General features: G+C 47.7%; 1 protein-coding gene across 1 annotated transcript in view; it reads right to left on the reverse strand.

The window, feature by feature from the left end:
• The window catches only part of UBR3 (ubiquitin protein ligase E3 component n-recognin 3), a 686,242-nt gene that overhangs the window by 640,501 nt on the left and 21,032 nt on the right, over positions 1–24,709 (reverse strand). Inside the window, 1 exon segment of the mRNA XM_030210854.1 lies at positions 24,224–24,607. Coding sequence (XP_030066714.1) covers positions 24,224–24,607 — 384 coding nt within the window.

The following is a 24,709-nucleotide window of genomic DNA, read 5'->3' on the forward strand; positions in this document are numbered from 1 at the left end:
ACGAATGAACAATCTAGTTATTTCTTTGGTTAAAAGGCCAGACATGTTTGTAACTTAAAACGTGAGAATTCTCCTACAACCAGGGTCTTCTATCTTCCTCCATTTAAGAAAAAAAAACCTGGAGCTGTGGATCACTTACTACCTATATCAGAGGATAACTTAAATTTAACTGCTTTTCTCGAGTCATCAAAGGATGAAGTTGTCATGCCAGGCACGATTGTTACTATGGCACTTGATTATGATAAGGATTGGGTTTTAAAGCTTTAATCTTCAACAGAGGGACACATTCAAAGTACAAAACAAAGTTTGAATGTTTCCAGATGTGGCTAAAGCTACTCAGAAGTGTTGCAAGCAGTTTCTACTTATGAGACCCAGGGTTTTGGACCAGAGGGCATTTTTTCCTATTGACATTCCTCTGTAAATATATGGTTAAATATATGAATAAAAATTTTTCTTTGATCCGTCTCAATTAGTGATGTTCCCGAGTAATAAAACAGTGGATCAGGGTCAAGAGGCTGTTCATTCTGCTCCAGAGGACCCGGGTACATAAGTAATGCCATACTGGGAAAAGACCAAAAGGTCCCTCGAGCCCAGCATCCTGTCCACGACAGCGGCCAATCCAGGTCAAGGGCACCTGGCAAGCTACCCAAACGTACAAACATTTTATACATGTTATTCTCGAAACTGTGGATTTTTCCCAAGTCCATTTAGTAGCGGTCTATGGACTTGTTCTTTAGGAAACCGTCCAACCCCTTAAACTCTGCCAAGCTAACCACCTTCACTACATTCTCCGGCAACGAATTCCAGAGTTTAATTACACGTTGGGTGAAGAAAACTTTTTTTTCTCCTATTTGTTTTAAATTTACTACACTGTAGTTTCATCGTATGCCCCCTAGTCCTAGTATTTTTGGAAAGTGTGAACAGACGCTTCACATCCACCTGTTCCACTCCACTTATTTTTTTATATACCTCTATTATGTCTCCCCTCAGCCGTCTCTTCTTCAAACTGAAAAGCCCTAGCCTCCTTAGTCTTTCTTCATAGGGAAGTCTTCCCATCCTCGCTATCATTTTCGTCGCCCTTCGCTGCACCTTTTCCAATTCTACTATATCTTTCTTGAGATGCGGGGACCAGAATTGAACACAATACTCAAGGTGTGGTCGCACCATGGAGCGATACAACGGCATTATAACATCCTCACACCTGTTCTCCATACCTTTTCTAATAATACCCAACATCCTATTCGCTTTCCTAGCCGCAGCAGCACACTGAGCAGAAGGTTTCAGTGTATTATCGACGACGACACCAGATCCCTTTCTTGGTCCGTAACTCCTAACGTGGAACCTGGCATTACGTAGCTATAATTCGGGTTCTTTTTTCCCACATGCATCACCTTGCACTTGTTCACATTAAACGTCATCTGCCATTTAGACGTCCAGTCTCCCAGTCTCGTAAGGTCCTTCTGTAATTTTTCACAATCCTCTCACGAGTTAACGACTTTGAATAACTTTGTGTCATCAGCAAATTTAATTACCTCGCTGGTTACTCCTATCTCTAAATTGTTTATAAATATATTAAAAAGCAGCGGTCCTAGCACTGACCCCTGAGGAACCCCACTAACTACCCCTTCTCCATTGTGAATACTGCCCATTTAACCCCACTCTCTGTTTCCTATCTTTCAACTAGTTTTTAATCCACAATAGACCATTTCCTCCTATCCCATAACCCTCCAATTTCCTCTGTAGCCCTTCATGAGGTACCTTGTCAAACGCCTTTTGAAAATCCAGATACACAGTGTGGCTCATTTTCAAAGCACTTAGCCTTACAAAGTTCCATAGTAACCTCAATGTCAACCAGCTCCCCTTTGTCCACGTTTGTTTACTCCTTCAAAGAATTGAAGTAAATTGGTCAGACAAGATTTCCCCACACTAATGCCGTGCTGACTTGGTCTCAGTAATGTCCTTGGATGTGCTCTGTAATTTTCTATTTAATAATAGCCTCTACCATTTTCCCTGGCACCGACATCATACTCACCGGTCTATAATTTCCCGGACCTCCCCTGGAACATTTTTTAAAAATCGGCGTTACATTGGCCACCCTCCAATCTTCCAGTACCACGCTCGATTTTAAGGATAAATTGCGTATCACTAACAGTAGCTCTGCAAGCTCATTTTTCAGTTCTATCAGTACTCTAGGATGAATACCATCTGGTCAAGGAGATTTGCTACTCTTCAGATTGCTGAACTGCCCCATTACGTCCTCCAGGTTTACTGTGAAGTCAGTAAGTTTCTCTGACTCGTCCGCTTGAAATACCATATCCAACACTGGTATCCCACCTAAATATTCCTCAGTGAATACTGAAGCAAAGAATTCATTTAATCTCTCCGCTACGTCTGTCTTCCTTGATCGCCCCTTTTACCCCTCAGTCATCCAGCGGCCCAACCGATTCTTTTGCCAGCTTCCTGCTTTTGATATACCGAAAAAAAATTTTACTATGTTTTTTTGCCTCTAATGCTATCTTTTTTTCATAATCCCTCTTGGCCTTCTTTATCTGCGCTTTGCATTTACTTTGGCACTCCTTATGCTGCTTCTTGTTATTTTCAGACGGCTCCTTCTTCCATTTTCTGAAGGTGGTTGGGAGGCGGGGATAGTGCTGGGCAGACTTATACGGTCTGTGCCCTGAAGAGCACAGGTACAAATCAAAGTAGGGTATACACAAAAAGTAGTACATATGAGTTGTCTTGTTGGGCAGACTGGATGGACCGTACAGGTCTTTTTTTGCCGTCATCTACTATGTTATGTATATGTAATAGCTTCCTTCACCTCACTTTTCAACCACGCCGGCTGTCTCTTGAACTTCCATCTTTCTTTTATAATTTGCAGAATATGTTTGGCCTGGGCCTCCAGGATGGTACTTTTGAACAGCATTCATGCCTGTTGTACAGTTTTTACCCTCTCAGTCGCCCCTCTTTAAGTTTTGAGCCTCTTTTCTCTAATCAAAATGATTGCTCTTCTGCACTCTAACATTTGATTGCTTATTATGTCTTAGAGTTTATTTCTACTGTATGATTAGTTCTCTTGCTCACCTCCTTGTGGACTTTAGGGATTTGTACAATACAGATTTCTAATTTTATTTTTAATTCTTGATTTTTTTTCTGTAATGCTACCCCCTTTGCTTGTTTCAAGATTTTGTCTTAATGTATAGTATTGAAACTGAATATTAAAATAAATATTTTAAATAAATATTTCTGCAACTTATATTAAGATGGAAATTGAGCTCAGAATCCAACAACCAAGATCTTAAGTGAACGCACTAAAGGAAGCAAGGAAAAATTATGTACTTACCTGATAATTTTCTTTCCTTTAATCATACCAGGCCAGTCCAGACTAATGGGTTATGTCCATCTACCAGCAGAAGGAGACAGAGAAAATAGTTCCAAGTAAACCGCCCCTTAAGGGTATCGTGCAGCCTGGAATGTTCAGTATTTCGAACAGCCAAGCAATGGTGCTCTGAAGTCTAGAAGAAAGCGAATGCTACATACCTGTAGAAGGTATTCTCCGAGGACAGCAGGCTGATTGTTCTCACTGATGGGTGACGTCCACGGCAGCCCCTCCAATCGGAATCTTCACTAGCAAAGTCCTTTGCTAGCCCCCGCGCGCACCGCGCATGCGCGGCCATCTTCCCGCCCGAAACCGTCTCGAGCCGGCCAGTCCAGTATGTAGCAAGACAATACAAGGGAAGACACAACTCCAAAGGGGAGGCGGGCAGGTTTGTGAGAACAATCAGCCTGCTGTCCTCGGAGAATACCTTCTACAGGTATGTAGCATTCGCTTTCTCCGAGGACAAGCAGGCTGCTTGTTCTCACTGATGGGGTATCCCTAGCCCCCAGGCTCACTCAAAACAACAACCATGGTCAATTGGGCCTCGCAACGGCGAGGACAAAACTGAGATTGACCTAAAAAATTTACCAACTAACTGAGAGTGCAGCCTGGAACAGAACAAACAGGGCCCTCGGGGGGTGGAGTTGGATCCTAAAGCCCAAACAGGTTCTGAAGAACTGACTGCCCGAACCGACTGTCGCGTCGGGTATCCTGCTGCAGGCAGTAATGAGATGTGAATGTGTGGACAGATGACCACGTCGCAGCTTTGCAAATCTCTTCAATGGTGGCTGACTTCAAGTGGGCTACCGACGCAGCCATGGCTCTAACATTATGAGCCGTGACATGACCCTCAAGAGCCAGCCCAGCCTGGGCGTAAGTGAAGGAAATGCAATCTGCTAGCCAATTGGATATGGTGCGTTTCCCCACAGCCACTCCCCTCCTATTGGGATCAAAAGAAACAAACAATTGGGCGGACTGTCTGTTGGGCTGTGTCCGCTCCAGATAGAAGGCCAATGCTCTCTTGCAGTCCAATGTGTGCAGCTGACGTTCAGCAGGGCAGGAATGAGGACGGGGAAAGAATGTTGGCAAGACAATTGACTGGTTCAGATGGAACTCCGACACAACCTTCGGCAGAAACTTAGGGTGAGTGCGGAGGACTACTCTGTTATGATGAAATTTGGTGTAAGGGGCCTGGGCTACCAGGGCCTGAAGCTCACTGACTCTACGAGCTGAAGTAACTGCCACCAAGAAAATGACGTTCCAGGTCAAGTACTTCAGATGGCAGGAATTCAGTGGCTCAAAAGGAGGTTTCATCAGCTGGGTGAGAATGACATTGAGATCCCATGACACTGTAGGAGGCTTGACAGGGGGCTTTGACAAAAGCAAACCTCTCATGAAGCGAACAACTAAAGGCTGTCCTGAGATCGGCTTACCTTCCACACGGTAATGGTATGCACTGATTGCACTAAGGTGAACCTTACAGAGTTGGTCTTGAGACCAGACTCAGACAAGTGCAGAAGGTATTCAAGCAGGGTCTGTGTAGGACAAGAGCGAGGATCTAGGGCCTTGCTGTCACACCAGACGGCAAACCTCCTCCATAGAAAGAAGTAACTCCTCTTAGTGGAATCTTTCCTGGAAGCAAGCAAGATGCGGGAGACACCCTCTGACAGACCCAAAGAGGCAAAGTCTACGCTCTCAACATCCAGGCCGTGAGAGCCAGAGACTGGAGGTTGGGATGCAGAAGCGCCCCTTCGTCCTGTGTGATGAGGGTCGGAAAACACTCCAATCTCCACGGTTCTTCGGAGGACAACTCCAGAAGAAGAGGGAACCAGATCTGACGCGGCCAAAAAGGAGCAATCAGAATCATGGTGCCTCGGTCTTGCTTGAGTTTCAACAAAGTCTTCCCCACCAGAGGTATGGGAGGATAAGCATACAGCAGACCCTCCCCCCAATCCAGGAGGAAGGCATCCAATGCCAGTCTGCCGTGGGCCTGAAGCCTGGAACAGAACTGAGGGACTTTGTGGTTGGCTCGAGATGCGAAGAGATCGACCAAGGGGGTGCCCCACACCTGGAAAATCTGTCGCACTACACGGGAATTGAGCGACCACTCGTGAGGTTGCATAATCCTGCTCAACCTGTCGGCCAGACTGTTGTTTACGCCTGCCAGATAGGTGGCTTGGAGCACCATGCCGTAACGGCGAGCCCAAAGCCACATGCTGACGGCTTCCTGACACAGGGGGCGAGATCCGGTGCCCCCCTGCTTGTTGACATAGTACATGGCAACCTGGTTGTCTATCTGAATTTGGATAATTTGGTGGGACAGCCTATCTCTGAAAGCCTTCAGAGCGTTCCAGATCGCTCGCAACTCCAGAAGATTGATCTGTAGATCGCGTTCTTGGAGGGACCAGCTTCCTTGGGTGTGAAGCCCATCGACATGAGCTCCCCATCCCAGGAGAGACGCATCCGTAGTCAGCACTTTTTGTGGCTGAGGAATTTGGAAAGGACGTCCCAAAGTCAAATTGGACCAAATTGTCCACCAATATAGGGATTTGAGAAAACTCGTGGACAGGAGGATCACGTCTTCTAGACCCCCAGCGGCCTGATACCACTGGGAGGCTAGGGTCCATTGAGCAGATCTCATGTGAAGGCGGGCCATGGGAGTCACATGAACTGTGGAGGCCATGTGGCCCAGCAATCTCAACATCTGCCGAGCTGTGATCTGCTGGGACGCTCGCACCCGCGAGACGAGGGACAACAAGTTGTTGGCTCTCGTCTCTGGAAGATAGGCGCGAGCCGTCCGAGAATCCAGCAGAGCTCCTATGAATTCGAGTTTCTGCACTGGGAGAAGATGGGACTTTGGATAATTTATCACAAACCCCAGTAGCTCCAGGAGGCGAATAGTCATCTGCATGGACTGCAGGGCTCCTGCCTCGGATGTGTTCTTCCCCAGCCAATCGTCGAGATATGGGAACACGTGCACCCCCAGCCTGCGAAGCGCCGCTGCTACCACAGCCAGGCACTTTGTGAACACCCTGGGCGCAGAGGCGAGCCCAAAGGGTAGCACACAGTACTGGAAGTGACGTGTGCCCAGCTGAAATCGCAGATACTGTCTGTGAGCTGGCAGTATCGGGATGTGCGTATAGGCATCCTTCAAGTCCAGAGAGCATAGCCAATCTTTTTCCTGAATCATGGGAAGAAGGGTGCCCAGGGAAAGCATCCTGAACTTTTCTTTTACGAGATATTTGTTCAGGGCCCTTAGGTCTAGGATGGGACGCATCCCCCCTGTTTTCTTTTCCACAAGGAAGTACCTGGAATAGAATCCCAGCCCTTCCTGCCCGGATGGCACGGGCTCGACCGCATTGGCGCTGAGAAGGGCGGAGAGTTCCTCTGCAAGTACCTGCTTGTGTTGGAAGCTGTAAGACTGAGCTCCCGGTGGACAATTTGGAGGTTTTGAAGCCAAATTGAGGGTGTATCCTTGCCGGACTATTTGAAGAACCCACTGATCGGAGGTTATGAGAGGCCACCTTTGGTGAAAAGCTTTCAACCTCCCTCCGACTGGCAGGTCGCCCGGCACTGACACTTGGACTTCGGCTATGCTCTGCTGGAGCCAGTCAAAAGCTCGCCCCTTGCTTTTGCTGGGGAGCCGAGGGGCCTTGCTGAGGCGCACGCTGCTGACGAGAGCGAGCGCGCTGGGGATTAGCCTGGGCCGCAGGCTGTCGAGAAGGAGGATTGTACCTACGCTTGCCAGAAGCATAGGGAACAGTCTTCCTTCCCCCGAAAAATCTTCCACCTGTAGAGGTAGATGCTGAAGGCTGCCGGCGGGAGAACTTGTCGAATGCGGTGTCCCGCTGGTGGAGATGCTCTACCACCTGTTCGACTTTCTCTCCAAAAATGTTGTTCGCACAGCAAGGCGAGTCCGCAATCCGCTGCTGGAGTCTATTCTCCAGGTCGGCGGCACGCAGCCATGAGAGCCTGCGCATCACACCTTGAGCAGCGGCCCTGGACGCAACATCAAAGGTGTCATACACCCCTCTGGCCAGGAATTTTCTGCACGCCTTCAGCTGCCTGACCACCTCCTGAAAAGGCTTGGCTTGCTCGGGGGGGAGAGCATCAACCAAGCCCGCCAACTGCCGCACATTGTTCCGCATGTGTATGCTCGTGTAGAGCTGGTAAGACTGGATTTTGGCCACGAGCATAGAAGAATGGTAGGCCTTCTTCCCAAAGGAGTCTAAGGTCCTAGGGTCTTTGCCCGGGGGCGCCGAAGCTGCTCCCTAGAACTCTTAGCCTTCTTTAGGGCCAAATCCACAACTCCAGAGTCGTGAGGCAACTGAGTGCGCATCAGCTCTGGGTCCCCATGGATTCGGTACTGGGACTCAATTTTCTTGGGGATGTGGGGATTAGTTAATGGTTTTGTCCAGTTCGCCAGCAATGTCTTTTTTAGGACATGGTGCAGGGGAACAGTGGACGCTTCCTTAGGTGGAGAAGGATAGTCCAGGAGCTCAAACATTTCAGCCCTGGGCTCGTCCTCCACAACCACCAGGAAGGGGATGGCCGTAGACATCTCCCGGACAAAGGAAGCGAAAGACAGACTCTCAGGAGGAGAAAGCTGTCTTTCAGGGGAGGGAGTGGGATCAGAAGGAAGACCCTCAGACTCCTCGTCAGAGAAATATCTGGGGTCCTCCTCTTCCTCCCACGAGGCCTCACCTTCGATGTCAGACACAAGTTCACGAACCTGTGTCTGCAACCTCGCCCGGCTCGACTCCGTGGAGCCCCGTCCACGATGGGGGCGTCGAGAGGTAGACTCCCTCGCCCACATCGGTGAAGCTCCCTCCGCCGACGTAGTCGGGGAGCCCTCCTGGGAGATGGCCGCAGTCGGCACCGCACGCGGTACCGACGTCGGGGACCTCACCCCGGGCGATGGGCCAGCCGGCGCCACGCTCGACGGTACCGGAGGCGCAAGCACCGCCGGTACCGGAGGGGTAGGGCGCAACAGCTCTCCCAGAATCTCTGGGAGAACGGCCCGGAGGCTCTCGTTCAGAGCGGCTGCAGAGAAAGGCAGAGAGGTCGATGCAGGCGTCGACGTCAGAACCTGTTCCGGGCGAAGAGGCTGTTCCGGGCTGTCCAGAGTGGAGCGCATCGACACCTCCTGAACAGAGGGTGAGCGGTCCTCTCGGTGCCAATGCCTGCTGGGTGCCGACTCCCTCGGCGACCCAGAGCTCTCGGTGCCGACGCGGGGAGGAGACCGGTGTCGATGCTTCTTCGACTTCTTCCGAAGCATGTCACCGGAGCTCCCCGGCACCGACGAGGAGGACGTAGAATCCAGCCGTCGCTTCCTCGCGGCCGAGGCCGAAGGAGGTCGGTCTCGGGGGGCTGTACCGCAGGAGCCCTCAGGGTAGGAGGAGACCCACCCGAAGGCTCACCGCCACCAGCAGGGGAATGGACAGCCCTCACCTGCACTCCCGACGATGCACCACCGTCCGACGACATCAGCAGACGGGGTCCCGGTACCACCGACGTCGATGCAGCTATCCGATGTCCCGGCGCCGATGCCTCGATGCACTCGATGCACTGGCGGCCGAGGATGAAGCTCTGGACGCTGACGACGTCGATGCACTCGATACCCTCGGTGCCGATGCCGACGAAGAGCCCGAGAACAAAACGTTCCACTGGGCCAATCTTGCTACCTGAGTCCGCTTTTGCAAAAGGGAACACAGACTACAGGCCTGAGGGCGGTGCTCGGCCCCCAGACACCGAAGACACGACGCGTGTCTGTCAGTGAGCGAGATGATCCGGGCGCACTGGGTGCACTTCTTGAAGCCGCTGGAAGGCTTCGATGTCATGGGCGGAAAAATCACGCCGGCGAAATCAAAATCCGAAATGACGAATTTGAGCACCAAAAAGTTTTAGGGAGAAAATCTCGACCGAGGCCGAAAAGAGGCCTACCCCGACGACGAAAGAAAACTTACCGGGGCAAAGACTGAAAAATACGGGAAGGGGCAAACGAAGCCCGGGGGGCTTCCGGAGTACTTCCCGACAGTTTTTAAGGATTTTCCGAAGAAAAAAATAACACGCCAAAGAAAAGGACGCGCGAGGTCGACTTTCCGGGGCTCGACACGGCGAAAACACGACCGTACCGAGTGCGGACAAAAGAAGACTGGCCGGCTCGAGCCGGTTTCGGGCGGGAAGACGGCCACGCATGCGCGGTGCGCGCGAGGGCTAGCAAAGGACTTTGCTAGTGAAGATTCCGATTGGAGGGGCTGCCGTGGACGTCACCCATCAGTGAGAACAAGCAGCCTGCTTGTCCTCGGAGAAAACACAGTTAATACCAAACAGGCAAACTCTTGGAGCCAATATGCAGAACCTCACTGTTCCTGCTTGGCCAAAGGCAACTGCAACCTCCTCTAACAGTAAAGTAAGCGGAAGGGAATGGTCCATACTGAGCTTGCTCAAGCACATACAGATCTACCCCTGAATCAGGGGAAAGAACTCCGTGATGCCAAGTAACAGGAGTCTTAAAGAGCTGGCACAACAACAAGTGGCAGGAGACTGAATAGAGAAGATGAAGTAGGCAGTGCTGTAGGACATCCCAGCATGGAACAGCCAGGGATACCTAAAGGAAACAACACTCTGACAGACATTAGCCAGGGAGAGCATCTTGACTAGTCTGGTATGATTAAAGGAAAGAAAATTATCAGGTAAGAACATAATTTTTCCTTCCTTGTCATCTATACCAGACCAGTCCAGACTAATGGGATGTAGCAAAGCAGTTTCCCTTCCTTGTCATCTATACCAGACCAGTCCAGACTAATGGGATGTAGCAAAGCAGTTTCCCAAAGAGGGGGGGAGAAAAGAAGAAAGCAGAAGGTTGAAAAATCAACAAAGCTATACACAAAGCAAAAAAACTGATCAGCAGAAAAGGATTCGAATATCCGAACCACCAGGCTACCAAAATGGAACAGAGTTAGACACTAGAAAAGGAACTGAAGCCGTAGGACGTGGAGGAGTGGCCTAGTGGTTAGGGTGGTGGACTTTGGTCCTGGGGAACTGAGTAACTGAGTTCGATTCCCACTTCAGGCACAGGCAGCTCCTTGTGACTCTGGGCAAGTCACTTAACCCTCCATTGCCCCATGTAAGCCGCATTGAGCCTGCCATGAGTGGGAAAGCGCGGGGTACAAATGTAATGTAACAAAACAAAACAAAAAAACAAAACAAACACCCTGAACAAAAGAAAAATTACATACCCCTGTCTTGAGTCCAGTATGGTCGGATGAAGCGACCCTAACAAGTACTAGGAGTATGCAACCCCACACAGTGCGCCACACTTCATAGAAGAAAGGAAACAAGGCCCAGGAACCACCCAGACCCACGCCTAGTGAGAGAATCAAACTCCACAGAACAAGAAGAGACTCCAGAGTCGAGAGAACCAACTAACTGGAGCGCTAGTCTCTCCAGGAGAGCCATGAAAAAAAAGGGCAGCAGCATACCAGGGTACAACCGTAGAAACAACACTCCTCAACCACCTCGCTCTGGACTTGGGGATGAAAAAACAGCGCCAAGAGAACAAAAGGAGACAAAAAGAAAGAGAGTCAATAGCCACACTGTGGAGAAAAGACCCCCAAGGTGCCAAGTAGCCACAAGAGGAGCAGAGAGTAATTCAAACTCCAGCAATGGAGAAGCTTCTCGCCAGCCACCAAGAGGCTACGGCAAGAAAAGGTGCCATAGGATTGGTGGGTAACAGGAGACAAGGGCAAACACAGAAGAAAGCGGACCTCTGCAATGGAAAAACCAAGAAAAGAACACAGCGAAGGTGACAAGATGGATGACGCCAAACAAACTTCTACTGGACTCAGAAAAAAGTTCACAGCAAGAGTTTATTCTTAAAAAACTGGACTCGACACGAGTCGTGTTTCGGCCGTTCAGGCCTGCCTCAGGAGTCCACAAAATAATATACAATAAATTATATTAACTCAAAGCAATAATAAAAATGGATACATTACAAATAGTCTAAAAGCATAATCTCAAAAATGAATAAAAGCATAATCTCAAAAATAATTATAATTACGACACAAACCAAATACCCTAACAAGATGTGTGTACCGATTTATAAAACATGGAAACAACATTAAAAAATGTATTAAAGAATGATATTACTAATACAATAAATTGTATTTTAAAATTATCTTAAACGTCTCTCTTCCATTCAATAAGTATCATAAACACTTGATGAGGACCATAGATTTTGCAACAAGATGAACCAAAAACAGTGACAGAATAAAAACAGACACAATCATGAACATGCAAATACATTAACAATGCAAAAATAATAATTTATTAATATCATAAAAATAATTTCTTATTAAGGCATAATAATAATTTCAAATTACACATTTCGCAATAATAAAAATCAACAACAGTGACAGAATTAAACCAGACACGATCATGAACATGCAAATACATTAACAATGCAAAAATAATAATTTATTAATATCATAAAAATAATTTCTTATTAATATAAGGCATAATAATCTATATATATAAAAGGCAACCCCAACGTTCTGAAGCCTCCACGGAAGTTGAGGCGCCCGAGATATCCGGTGTGCCCTGGAGTGTCTGCACCGCCCTCGCATCAAAACGTCATGACGCGTCAAACGTCATGATGTCGAGGGCGGAGCTATTGACACTCGAGGGCCGAAACGGCCCACAGCGAACAAGGCAAGTAGCTTCGACGGACGGAGGGAGGGGGCCCCTTGCTAGCGCCCGTTTCATTCCGCTCAGAAACGGGCATTTTTTCCTAGTAACTTCAAATTACACATTTTGCAGCAATAAAAATCAAAAACAGTGACAGAATTAAACCAGACACGATCAGGAACATGCAAATACATTGACAATGCGTAAATAATAATTTCCTATTAATATTATTAAAAATAATAAAACATAATGATAACTTCAAATTACACATTTACTCTTTTAAAAGGTATGTAAACATATCTGTGACATACAAATACATTGACAATCATGAACATGCAAACACAATAATGATGTGAAATTAATTTATTATTATTAAAAACTGATAATTCCAAATTGCACATATGTTCTTTAAAAGGTATGTAAAAAATCCATATACGTGTTCATATCTTTGACATGCAAATACATCGACAATACAAAAATAATACTTATTGAACTGGATGTCTCTGTTTTGATTAAACCCTATAATGTGTTAAAAACAATTTTGTATATATATGATAAACTCCCCTAAGTGATTTATGTTGTGGAGAGTACCTGTATGGCAAAGAGCTATTGGTTCTCATAAGGAGAGTCTTGTGCAAACACCTGATTTCTCTAACAACACCTAGAGAAGGGAATGAAAGACGATTGTAAAATCAAACCGAATTAAGTTAAAAACAACTAAGGAAAAAATCTACCTGAAAACAAATAAATTTAAAGCGATTGTGAAGATCAATTCTAAAGCAGTTTTGAGTTGAACAATGTCAGAGATACAGGTCTCAAAACCTGCTTAGAGTAGCATCGAGGGATCCTTAGCTAGCACTACTATGATTAAGGCTTAAGAAACCATATAGGAAAATCACAATTATCAATCATATTGATATCAATCATATTGCTAGAAGCGCACACGCGGTCCGGGGAGCGATTCTTCGCGCCCTCGCCCTCCGACGCCATAGGCCACGTGGAGATCGATCGGGGAACCCCCTGCCCGCTATAAAAAGGTAAAAATTACCTGCTTCTCGCTCCGAGCTGTAACGACCTGGTGTCCCAGTGAGTAGCTGCAATAAACGTTTAAATAAACGTCGAAATAAACGCCCTTAAGGACGTTCAAAAATTTTTTTTTTTTTTTTTTAACGGAGCCAGCGGGAGGGGGGAGAAAAGGAGGGACCTGGCGCCACCAGGTTTGCACTTGCTCAAGAAGAGCCCTCAACCCCAGGTACTCAACAAAACCTAAAAATTAGGCTTGGAGACCTAGCCAGAGCTGCTGCTGTGTGTGACCACCACCTGCTGAGATAGAGAACATACTGAGTAGGGTTACCATACGTCCGGATTTCCCCGGACATGTCCTCTTTTTGAGGGCATGTCCGGGGCGTCCGGCGGATTTTGCCCCTGCCCACGTTTGTCCGGATTTCTGGACAAACGTGGGCGCGGGTGCGGGCAGGCGCGTGCGTGCGGTGGGCGTGTGGGCGGGCGATCGGCGCCGTGGGTCTGGTGACCTGGTCTCCCGTCCCCTCCCCTTCCTTACCATGTTCCCTGGTGGTCTAGTGACGTCTTCGGGGCAGGAAAGAGCCCCCTCTTTCCTGCCCGGAGCGCTGCCTCCCCTGTCTATCATCCTTCTCGGTCTGGCTGGGGATTCAAAATGGCCGCCGAGAGTTGAACTCTCGCGAGGCCGCTTCAACTCTCGGTGGCCATTTTGAATCCCCAGCCATACCGAGGAGGATGCAGCAGGCAAGGGCAGGCAGCGCTCCGGGCAGGAAAGAGGGGGCTCTTTCCTGCCCCGAAGAGAAGACGCTACTAGACCACCAGGGCTAGACAGTAAGTGAGGGGGGGGGGGTATGTGATGGGGGGGAGGGGACTATGTGACGGGGGGGGGGGGGGGGGAATAGGGGCGGAACCCGGACCTGAAGGGGGTGTGGCAGGGGCGGGGCGTGACATGTGTCCTCTTTTTCAGAGGACACAAAATGGTAACCCTAATACTGAGGAGTTTCCGGCAGCACATGACCACATATAGGGAGGCAAAAGCTTTGCTCTCTATCTCCACCTGCTGGTAGATGGACACAACCCACCAGTCTATGGATTGATCAGCATGATGATATGGAACAATCATATTGATCTGAGTGGATTCTATTGTAGGCACTGTAGCATATACTAATCCCAGCCCTAATGAAAATTAAAACCAGAAAATCCTTACCTAACAAGCTTACAGACTTAAGCACAACCACTGTTGTACCTGAAAGCAAAACCAAAACATCCACTCTTGAAAGCTTTTTTAAAGCAAGCAACATTTGTAGTAACAAACTCATACCTTAGGAGAATGGAGAAAGAAAACTTCTGAGCTTCTTGATGAGAGTGTGAGAGTCACTGTTCTCGAAGCATGAAACCTAGCCAACGGATCATGTGTCTTTTAAATACTGAAGTTACTAATTGTGAGAGCATTGTCACCTGTGAGATTGAAAATCAGTGTAATGGCCTCTTTAGTCCAGCAGAGGCAGTATTGAGTATATTAGTGTTCTTTGAGAAAATTGTTATATATGTTCCATTAGAAATCCCAAGCAATCTATTTTAAATAATCGTTGGTAAAAATAAAAATAATCAAAAAATAAAATATATGTGGTATTAGTAGAGAAAATAATAAAAAATAATAAATTTTAAAAAATGACAAAGGGGGAATATTAAAACCGAAAAATTAAAAAAAGAAATAAATGTGATGAGAGCTAAGACCAACTAAATATTTTAATGCACAAAAACAACATTTCTAACCCAAATTCTAATGTTAAAAAATCATAATAAATCAGATTATAATTATTCTATTGTAAATTACAATTTTTCTATTGTAGACTTTTTAATAACAAAAAAAATGGAAAAAAGGCATCAATTGTCATTATTTGCGTGGCATTATGAGACAAAAATATCATTACTGCTACCATTGTTAGCCAAATTATCAATGAATAGATCTGCTTTAAAGACTCACGGGCTCATTTTCAAAGCACTTAGCCTCCCAAAGTTCCATAGAAACCTATGGAACTTAGCCTCCCAAAGTGCTTTGAAAATATGCCTCTCAGTTATCCACCAAACGGTCACAAGAATACTGTTAAATCTAGATCTGTGTTAAGCCCTTTAGGGTGTACAGTGTCTAATTCAAAAATCAAACGTTGTTCCTCTTGTAGCAGGAGACTGTCAATGTTGCCCCCTCTCCATTTGGGGATTATTTGTTTACAAACCAAAAACTGTAGATCTCTTAATTAATGATGCAAGGTATTCCAATGAGTTACTAAAGAAGCTGTCTCGATATTTCTATTTATACAGATTCTGTGTTCTATTATTCTAGTCTTTATTATCCGTTTAGTTTTACCTACGTATAAGAGATCGCAGGGGTATCTGATGATGTAAATAATTCCTACCGAATTGCAGTTGGTATGACTCCTTAATGGATACCTTATTTTGGTGGTAGGATGTGTGAAATTGTTTGTAACAATTGCGTGGGTGCAGACTGAACATCTGCCACATATTCTATGTCCTATTATTGTTGGTTCTACTGAGTCTCTGTCTGGAAGAGTTGAAGGCACTAGCTTGTCTTTCAAATTCTTACCTCTTGAGAATGCTATTGTAGGTCTAATGTCCTTAAAGCAGGGATGGGTCTCTAGAATGGGAAAATTAGGTTCTTACCGTGATAATTTTCTTTCCTTTAGTCATAGCAGATGCAGCCATTACAGATGGGTTATGTCCATCAACCAGCAGAGGGAGATAGAGAGCATACTTTTTTCAGTGCCTCATACCAGCTTGCTCCACTGCCTCTCTTCAGTATTTGAAGCTTCCAAAGCAGTATGGCGAACCGCAATGGGAATAACATGAGCTTTCCTCACAGTGAACGATGGCCCTACAGCAAAGGGCATTAACTCAGAATGGAGGGAATGAAACATCCTCCCGGAGGGCATAAACTCATCCTCCAAAACATGAAACTGGAGGAAATTAAGTCATCCTCCTTTAATTGAACAAGAATCCTGAAGACTGTTTTCTGACTTTCTCCCAAGGACGGAAACTCCAGGAAACACAAACAGAACCTGAAATAGATTTACATTAGACAGCATCAGACAGGGAGGGATCATGGCTGCATCTGCTATGACTAAAGGAAAGAAAATTATCACGGTAAGAACCTAATTTTCCCTTCCTTGTCATCAAGCAGATGCAGCCATTACAGATGGGATGTATCAAAGCAATCCCTAGATAGGGTGGGAACAAGCAACACCACGCGCCAGCACTTGCGCTCCAAAATGTGCGTCCCTCCTGGCAGCCACATCCAGCCTGTAATGTCGGGCAAAAGAGAGCTTAGAAGCCCATGTTGCTGCACTACAAATCTCTTGAAGAGAGAGTGCTCCAGTTTCAGCCCAAGAAGAGGAAATTCCTCTAGTGGAATGCGCCTTAAAGGCATCAGGTGGAGGCCGGCCGGCAAGCAAATAAGCTGAAAAGATAGATTCTTTAAGCCAGCGGGCAATAGTGGCTTTAGAAGTTGGAGACCCTCTGCGAGGACCTGATAGCAAAACAAAACAGATGATCAGAGGTCCTGAAAGAGTTAGTAACTCGCAGATACTGCAGCAGAGTCCTGCGCAGGTCCAACAGGTGCAATTGCCCAAAAGATTCTGGAAACTCCTCCTTGACAAAGGAGGGCAAGAAAATAGGTTGGTTTAGGTGAAACGCTGAAACCACCTTAGGCAAGAAGGAAAGCACGGTCCGAACCATGACCCCGGACTCTGAAAACTGCAGAAAAGGGTCTCTACAGGACAGCGCCTGAAGCTCTGACACCTGTCTCGCCGAAGTAATGGCCACTAACAAGACGGCCTTCAGTGTCAAATGTTTCTCTGAAGCACGCCGAAGCGGTTCAAAGGGAGCACCCTGAAGGGCCTTCAGCACTAGCCCCAGGTTCCAAGCTGGACAAGGTGCACGCACGGGAGGACGGAGCCGAAGCACCCCTCTAAGAAACCGTGCCACATCCGGATGAGCAGCTAAAGACACGCCTTCAACCTTGCCATGCAGGGAGGCCAATGCTGCCACTTGCACCCGCAGGGAATTATAGGCCAAGCCTTTTTGTACACCATCCTGCAAAAAGTCCAGAATCGGCGAGACAGGAACCAGCAGGGGTGTGATCTCTCCTGAAGCACACCAGACTTCAAACTGGCGCCAAATCCTGGCATAAGCCACGGAAGTGGAACGCTTGCGGGCTTGCAGGAGAGTGGTAATTACTTTATTGGAATAGCCTCTGCCTCTCAATTGCGCCCTCTCAATCGCCAGGCCATACGACCAAATCAGCCGGCGTCCTCCATGGTCACCGGACCCTGTGACAACAGGTTGGGAACCAGAGGTAACTGAAGGGGATCCTCTACGAGCATCTGTCAGAGGTCCGCATACCAAGGTCTCCTGGGCCAATCCAGGGCAACGAGAACCACTTCTCCTGGATGCAGCCAAATCCGCAGGAGCACTCGCCCTATCAAGGGCCACAGAGAGAACACATACAGTAGGCCCGGAGGCCAAGGTTGAGCCAAGGCATCCAACCCCACCGCGCGAGGATCTCTCCGTCTGCTGAAGAAGCACGGGACTTTGGCATTGGAGCTTGTCGCCATTAGATCCATCACGGGCTTGCCCCACTTGGCACATATCTGCAGGAACACTTCGTCTGCAAGTTCCCACTCCGCTGGATCGATCTGATGCCTGCTTAGATAATCGGCTTGCACGTTGCTCTGACCTGCAATGTGAGCTGCTGCCGACACAAACTGTAGATGCAGCTCGGCCCAGTGGCAAATTGGTTCGGCCTGCGCGGTTAGAGCTCTGCACTGAGAGCCGCCTTATCGATTTATGTAGGCCACTGCTGTCGTGTTGTCCGACATCACTCTGACAGCCAATCCTTCCAGGGTCACTTGAAAGGCCAGAAGCGCCTGAAACACCGCTTTCAACTCTAGGCGGTTGATGGACCACTCCGACTCCGACTCCATAAACCCTGGCCATGTTTCCCCTTGCAATGTGTGCCCCAGCCTTTCAGACTGGCATCTGTCACCACTAGGCACCAATCGGGGAGCGCCAGCGGCATTCCTCGCCGCAGCATGCTGTCTGAGAGCCACCACTCCAAGCTGAGTCGGGCCGCAGAGAGCCAAGAGAGTCTGCATTGGTAATCCTGAGATACTGGAGACCATCTTTGGAGTAGAGTAGAGCATACTGTAGAGGTCTCAGGTGCGCTCTCGGCCAGGGCACCAGTTCCATGGTGGCCGTCATCGATCCAAGCAGCTGGACAATGTCCCAAGCACGCGGGCGGGGCATCCTCAGGAGCAGACGGACCTGATTCTGAAGTTTGCACCGCCTTTGCTCGGGTAGGTACACATACCCCGAGGCTGTGTCGAACCTGGCCCTCGCACTCTAGAGAGTGCGAGGGGGTCAGGTGACTTTTGGCCAAATTGACGACCCAGCCCAGAGATTGAAGTACTGAGACCACTTTGGCTGTTACATGCTGACTCTCTGCAGCAGAGTTTGCTTTGAATGAGCCAGTTGTCCAGGTACGGGTGAATCCGAATACCCTCTCGCCTTAGAAAGGCAGCTACTACCACCATAACCTTCGAAAAGGTGCGGGGAGCTGTGGCGAGGCCAAAAGGCAAGGCCCAGAACTGGAAATGCTTTCCCATCACCGCAAACCTCAGAAACTTCTGGTGTGGGGGCCAAATTGGAATGTGCAAGTAAGCTTCCTTCAGGTCCAGAGACATGAGAAACTCTCCTGGCTGTACCGCCGCAATGACGGAGCGCAGGGTTTCCATGTGAAAATGCCGCACTCTCAGGGACTTGTTTAATTCTTTTAAGTCCAGAATAGGGCGAAAAGACCCTCCTTTTCGCAGCACCACAAGGTAGATGGAGTAGCGGCCGCAGCCGTGTTCGGCGGGAGGTACCGGGGACACGGCCCCTATCTGAATCAGAGGTTGCAAAGTCTCCTCTACCGCCGCCCATTTGGCGGCAGAACCGCATCGGGACTCCACAAACACGTCTCTTACAGGGGCGTCGAATTCTATTCTGTAACCGTCTCTGATCAGGTCCAAGACCCACTGATCTGAGGAAATGTTGGCCCACTCCTCGGCAAAGAGGGAAAAACGTCCTCCGATGACAGGACTCGAGGAGAGGGCTGGCGCACCATCATTGAGAGGGTCGCCCCTGAACTACAGGCCTTGAGCCAGTGGCTGTGGAATGTTTGTCCGAGCGAAAGGAGTTCCTCTGCTGAAAACAGGCACGAGAAGTGAACCCAGCAGAACGCCCCGGGCAGTACCTTCGAGCTTCACGGAAGCGAGGTCTGTAAGAGGAGTGGACCGCCGCACCCTTAGAGGAAGGCCGAGGCCTATCTTCGGGCAAGCGCTGGGGTTTAGTCTCACCCAGGCCCTTCACAATTTTCTCCAACTCCTCATCAAACAAGAGAAGGCCTTGAAAGGGCAACTTCACCAACCTTTGCTTAGAGACCATGTCCGCCGCCCAATGCCGTAGCCAAAGAAGACGGCGAGCCGCCACTGCTACTGCCATGTGTTTAGCCGAAGCTCTGACAATATCATAAAGGGCGTCATCAAGAAAAACAAGGCCGACTCCATCTGCGGAGCCACATCTGAAAAGGGCTCCACTCCATCACCGTGCTGTTCCACTGCCTGTTGCAACCAAGCCAGGCAGGCTCTAGCAGCATAACAACTGCATGCAGACGCCCGAATAGTGAGACCTGCAATTTCAAATGACCGTTTAACTCAGTGATGGGCAACCTTTTGAGCTTGGTGTGTCAAAATTCGCCAAAAAACCGAGCATAACTCGGGTGGTGTGTCACTTCGAGAAAAAAAAACCCATAATTTCACGATACTTATAGTTTAAATAACAAAAATGTATAATTGTAATATATAACTGTATATAATAAACCAAAAACTAATTATTTAACTTACCTGCTTAGTGACTTCTTTGTTCATCTGTCAGTCGGTTTCTTTTGTTGGTCTTGGTATTATTTAACTTGTGTGGGGTGCTGTGAACTAAGATAAGTGAGGGGGAGGGGGAATTCTTTAACTAATCTGCCTATTAGTGACTTTTTTGTTGCTGAATTTCATTGGCTAAATCTTCAATTGAAGGTTGGTATTTTGTACACTTCAAGCCCAAGCAAGCGCTACTAACTTCATCTTTCAATCTGTTTCTTTTGTTGGTTTTGATATTATTTAACGCTGAGAATAAGGTTTCACAAAAGTACGTAGAGGGAAAAATTGTGAGTAAAGCCATTGCTATATTTTTCAGGGTGCTAAAAGTGTCTGGTAATCGGATCCAGGCACTCCAAATTTCCTGGTAACTCAGATATTCTCTTAATAATTGCATCTTTATTCTGCATATCGTGAAATAGACCTGGTGCACATTTAGGAGAGTTTCTTTAATAAATCCTCCCTCACTGAGTGCTTTTCCATGCTGAGCTATGGAGTGAGCAATGCTCAAACTTGCAGATGTTAAATTTGTAGAACCTTTTACAAATGTAAGGATGGAATTAGATTGGCTCTTATAAAAGTGTAGCTGCCTGGAAATGTATTCCTTCCTTTCATCCTCACTTTTTTTCAAGAGCTGGGAATGATTAGTTTCAAAATGTCTATTTATATTCCACGTTCTGCTTACTACCGTTTCAGTACATAGAACGCAAAATGATCTGCCATTTTTTTCTATAATGCCATACATCTCGGTCCATGTCTCTTGAAAGGGTCGGCTACTGCTACTACCACTTCCTTTACTTAACCTTGGTTTTTTATTTTTTGGGTTCTCCATCGGGAGGCAGTGACAGAAGATAGAATTATAGATAGCCTGTTAGCCCTGCAGGCAATTAGGGGTTAACTAGCCTAACTGACCACCTTATGTAAATTAAGATGGCTGCCGCTATTTCTAATGGCGGGAAACGGCACCCATAGCACATGCCCTTGCCTCTCCCAGCCTCCCCCTCACCTACCTCAGTAATGATGGTCAATTAGAAATCCACGACACCCCAGAACAGTAGATTGGATGATGGTTGCTGTGGTTATGTGGTTGCTGGTAATGGCGATCACAGGGCCCTCAGAGATGCGTCCCCCACGGCATTCCGCTGCTCTCTGCTCCGCCGGCCGGAAGTGAGGTCAAATGGCCGTGCAGGAGCCGGGGCAGAGGGAGCAGCAGGGAGGGAATGAGCGGAGGACTCGGAGGGAGCCAATAGGAGCGCACACGGGTAAACATGCACCGGGGGGGTGATTTCACTGGGGGGGGGAGGTCGCGCTGCACCTTGGGGGGGGGCGCATCGGCGATCCACCCGGGTGTCAGCAAGGAACGCCGCTGCTTCTCTGTATGCGGCCACATGCGGCCGCGTGTCATCGAAAATGGCTACGCGTGTCAGTACTGACACGCGTGTCATAGGTTCGCCATCAGGGGTTTAACTGCTGATTCCAGTCTACGGTCTTGAATATCCTTCAGGGCAACACCTCCTTCAACAGGGAGGGTAGTTCTCTTTGTCACAGCTGTGACTAGGGCATCCACTTTAGACATAGCAAAGCGAGCCATATGCTCCTCACTCAGAGGGTATAATTGTCCCATAGCCCTGGAAACTTTCAAAGGTCCCTCGAGGTCAGCCCATTGAGCAGAAATAAGCTCTTGGATGGAGTCATGCAAAGGAAAGGCTCGAGCAGGCTTTGTGGTACTAGCCATCCTAGGATTCACAGAGGAGGCTGTGCCACTGGCAGGGTCCTCAATAGAGAGAGCCTGCAGGGCATCAGAAATAAGCGCTGGCAGCTCATCACGGTGGAAAATCCTCACCGCGGAGGGATCGTCCAGATCCTGAGTCACTTCTGCACCAGACTCTGGCTCCTCAGACCATGAAGGCCTGCCAGAGTCCTCCGAATCCTCGCAGCCCGACCACGGGGGAGGGGGGGGAAATGGAGGTGCAGCACTCTCTGAAGGGGAATGAGCCCTTCTGCGCTTCATATTCTGCCAATGATCAGGGAATAACGCCTCAGAGGGCATACCCAGGCTAGAATCCACCGGGGGTGGGGGGGGGGTCATTAGAAGAGGCCCATGCCGGGCTTTGTGGGAGAGCTCTTTTAAGCATGTATGCTTTATGCATTAATAAGACAAAATCAGGGGAGAAAAACTCACCCTGGGCACCCAGATCTCTGCCGGCTCCCATATCAGCCTCACTCCGAGGCCTCCCCCCGGGCTCAGGACTCTCCGTCTCAGCGGAGGTCGCGCCATGTGGTAAATTAAAAATGGCGTCCGCTGCCAGCTCAGAGCGCGAAGAATCATCGCTCGCCATGCTCGGGCCAGCTCTAACATCTGCACAGCACAATTTACAGAGCCCCGCTGCTGATCTGCGCTTGCCACACTTGGAACAGCGATTTACTGTATCCGCAGCCATCGCCGAAAACGGCGGTTACATTCAAAATGGTGGTTCGCACCAAAATCGCCCCGATCGCGGGCCCACCCCGGAGGAGTCAGAAAACACTCTTACCTCACTGGACCGAGTATCACAGCTCCGGTCCCACAGAAAAAGGCAAGGAAAAACCTCTGTTCCTTTTTTTTTTTTTTTTTTTTTTTTTTTTTTTTTTTAACGCTGTGAGGAAAGCAGAGGTAAATAGAACTCCGGAGGCTCAGGTGAGTGGGAAAGGCAGGGAAAGGGCGAACCTATGTGCCTGCATCCACTGTTAGTGGGGAAGGACTGGGAAAGCTAAGCAATGTGTCCACATCCACGGAAGTATGGGTAAGGCAGGGAAAGGGCAAACCTATGTGCCTTTAAAGTGAAGCTGCTATAGCCTCCAACACCCCTGCTAACAACTGGCAAAAGCACAGGAGCAACCTCCAGGCAGATTTTAGATGGAGCTCGAAGAAGCTGCAGCCACTCTGCTAGGGGAGATAGAGAATACTGAAGAGAGGCAGTGGAGCAAGCTGGTATGAGGCACTGAAAAAAGTGGGCTCTCTATCTCCCTCTGCTGGTTGATGGACACAACCAATCTGTAATGGCTGCATCTGCTTGATGACAAGGAAATGCCAATTTCTGTGAATGACCTTCTGAAATTCTCTGGCATATTGGGAGTACCGTAGGGTACGAACTAGATCTGGTGTTTTCCTCACTCTCTGATTGGACAGCAAAGCATCTCTGTCTTGCATACTTGCTTTAGCGAAACATTTCTTAATGCACTTACTCGGATATCCCCTTTGTAAGAAACGTCGTGAAAGAGTATTTGCTTGTAGCGTATAATCATCAAAATTGGTGCATATCCTTTTAAGTCTTACAAACTGTGAGTAGGGAAGGTTATTCTTTAAACTTCGTGTGTGAAAACTGGTATAATGTAAAAAGGTATTTCTATCCGTCGGTTTTCTATAGACTTTGGTGGTGAATGTATAATCAGTTTTGCAAATCAAAATGTCCAAAAATGGTATTTGCCTGGAATCACAGTGCATCTTGAATTTCAGGTTTACGTCACAGGTGTTCAACCAAGTGTAAAAGTCATTCAACTTGTCAATGCTACCCTTCCATAGTATAAGGATATCATCTATATATCTTTTATAAAGTATGATCTCAGATTGATATTGATGTTTTTTAAGAAATCTCTTTTCAAATTCTGCCACATAAAGGTTTGCGATGTCAGGAGCCATGGCGGACCCCATGGCTGTGCCGCGTATCTGCTAATAGAAGGTCTTCTGAAATGAGAATTAGTTTTTAGTGCGTACTAATGTCGCAAGGGTGACAATCAGATAGTTGGGTATCCGTCTAAAGGTTTGTCTGTTCTTTAATACTTCTTCAATGATGGAAAGTGACTCAAGTTGTGGAATGTTCGTATACAATGATTCTATATCAAGTGTAACGAGGATGATTTGACTCAGGTCTCCTGGCACTTCTTCCAGACAGTTGATAACATCGGCAAAGTCTCTTACATACGATGGTATTTGAGGAATAAATGAACGCAGAAAATAAAATCAACGAATTGAGACAGGGGTTCAAGCACTGAATTGTTGCCAGACACAATCAGACGGCCTGGTGGATTAGTTAATGAATCTTCGGCAGGACATAAAAGGTAGGAATGGCCGTATGTTCGACGAGGAGAAAAACTCTCTCTTTCATTGTTAAGAAACCGGCATCATGTGAGCGGAGAACTAATTCCTTAATATCATCTTGTAGTTTAGATGTAGGAACTTCCGCCAGACGGATATAATATTCTGTGTCCAATATTTGTCTGAGTACTTCATTAACGTAATCATCTCTGTTTTGAATGACGACTCCTCCCCCCTTGTCAGCTGGTTTTATCATGATGTCCTTATTATTTACTAGGGCGAGCATCCCTTGATGTTCACTTTTAGTCAAATTATGGAAACTCTTCTTAGGTCTCTTGGTTTCAATAGTTTCTATGTCCTTGAGGATACATCTGTAAAAGGTAGTTATTACCGGATCTGGTGGACCTGGGGGTGTCCATTTGGAATGTCTCTTGATAGCAGAGTTATCTGGAGCTGCTGTCTTATCTGAAAAAAAAAGTGTTGAATCTGCAATTTCTTACTGAACCGGAACAGGTCTATTCTTGTCTGGAGAGGGTCATATTTTGGAGTTGGTATGAAAGTGAGGCC

This window comes from Microcaecilia unicolor, chromosome 7 (genome assembly GCF_901765095.1).
Source record: "Microcaecilia unicolor chromosome 7, aMicUni1.1, whole genome shotgun sequence".
Lineage (NCBI taxonomy): Eukaryota > Metazoa > Chordata > Amphibia > Gymnophiona > Siphonopidae > Microcaecilia > Microcaecilia unicolor.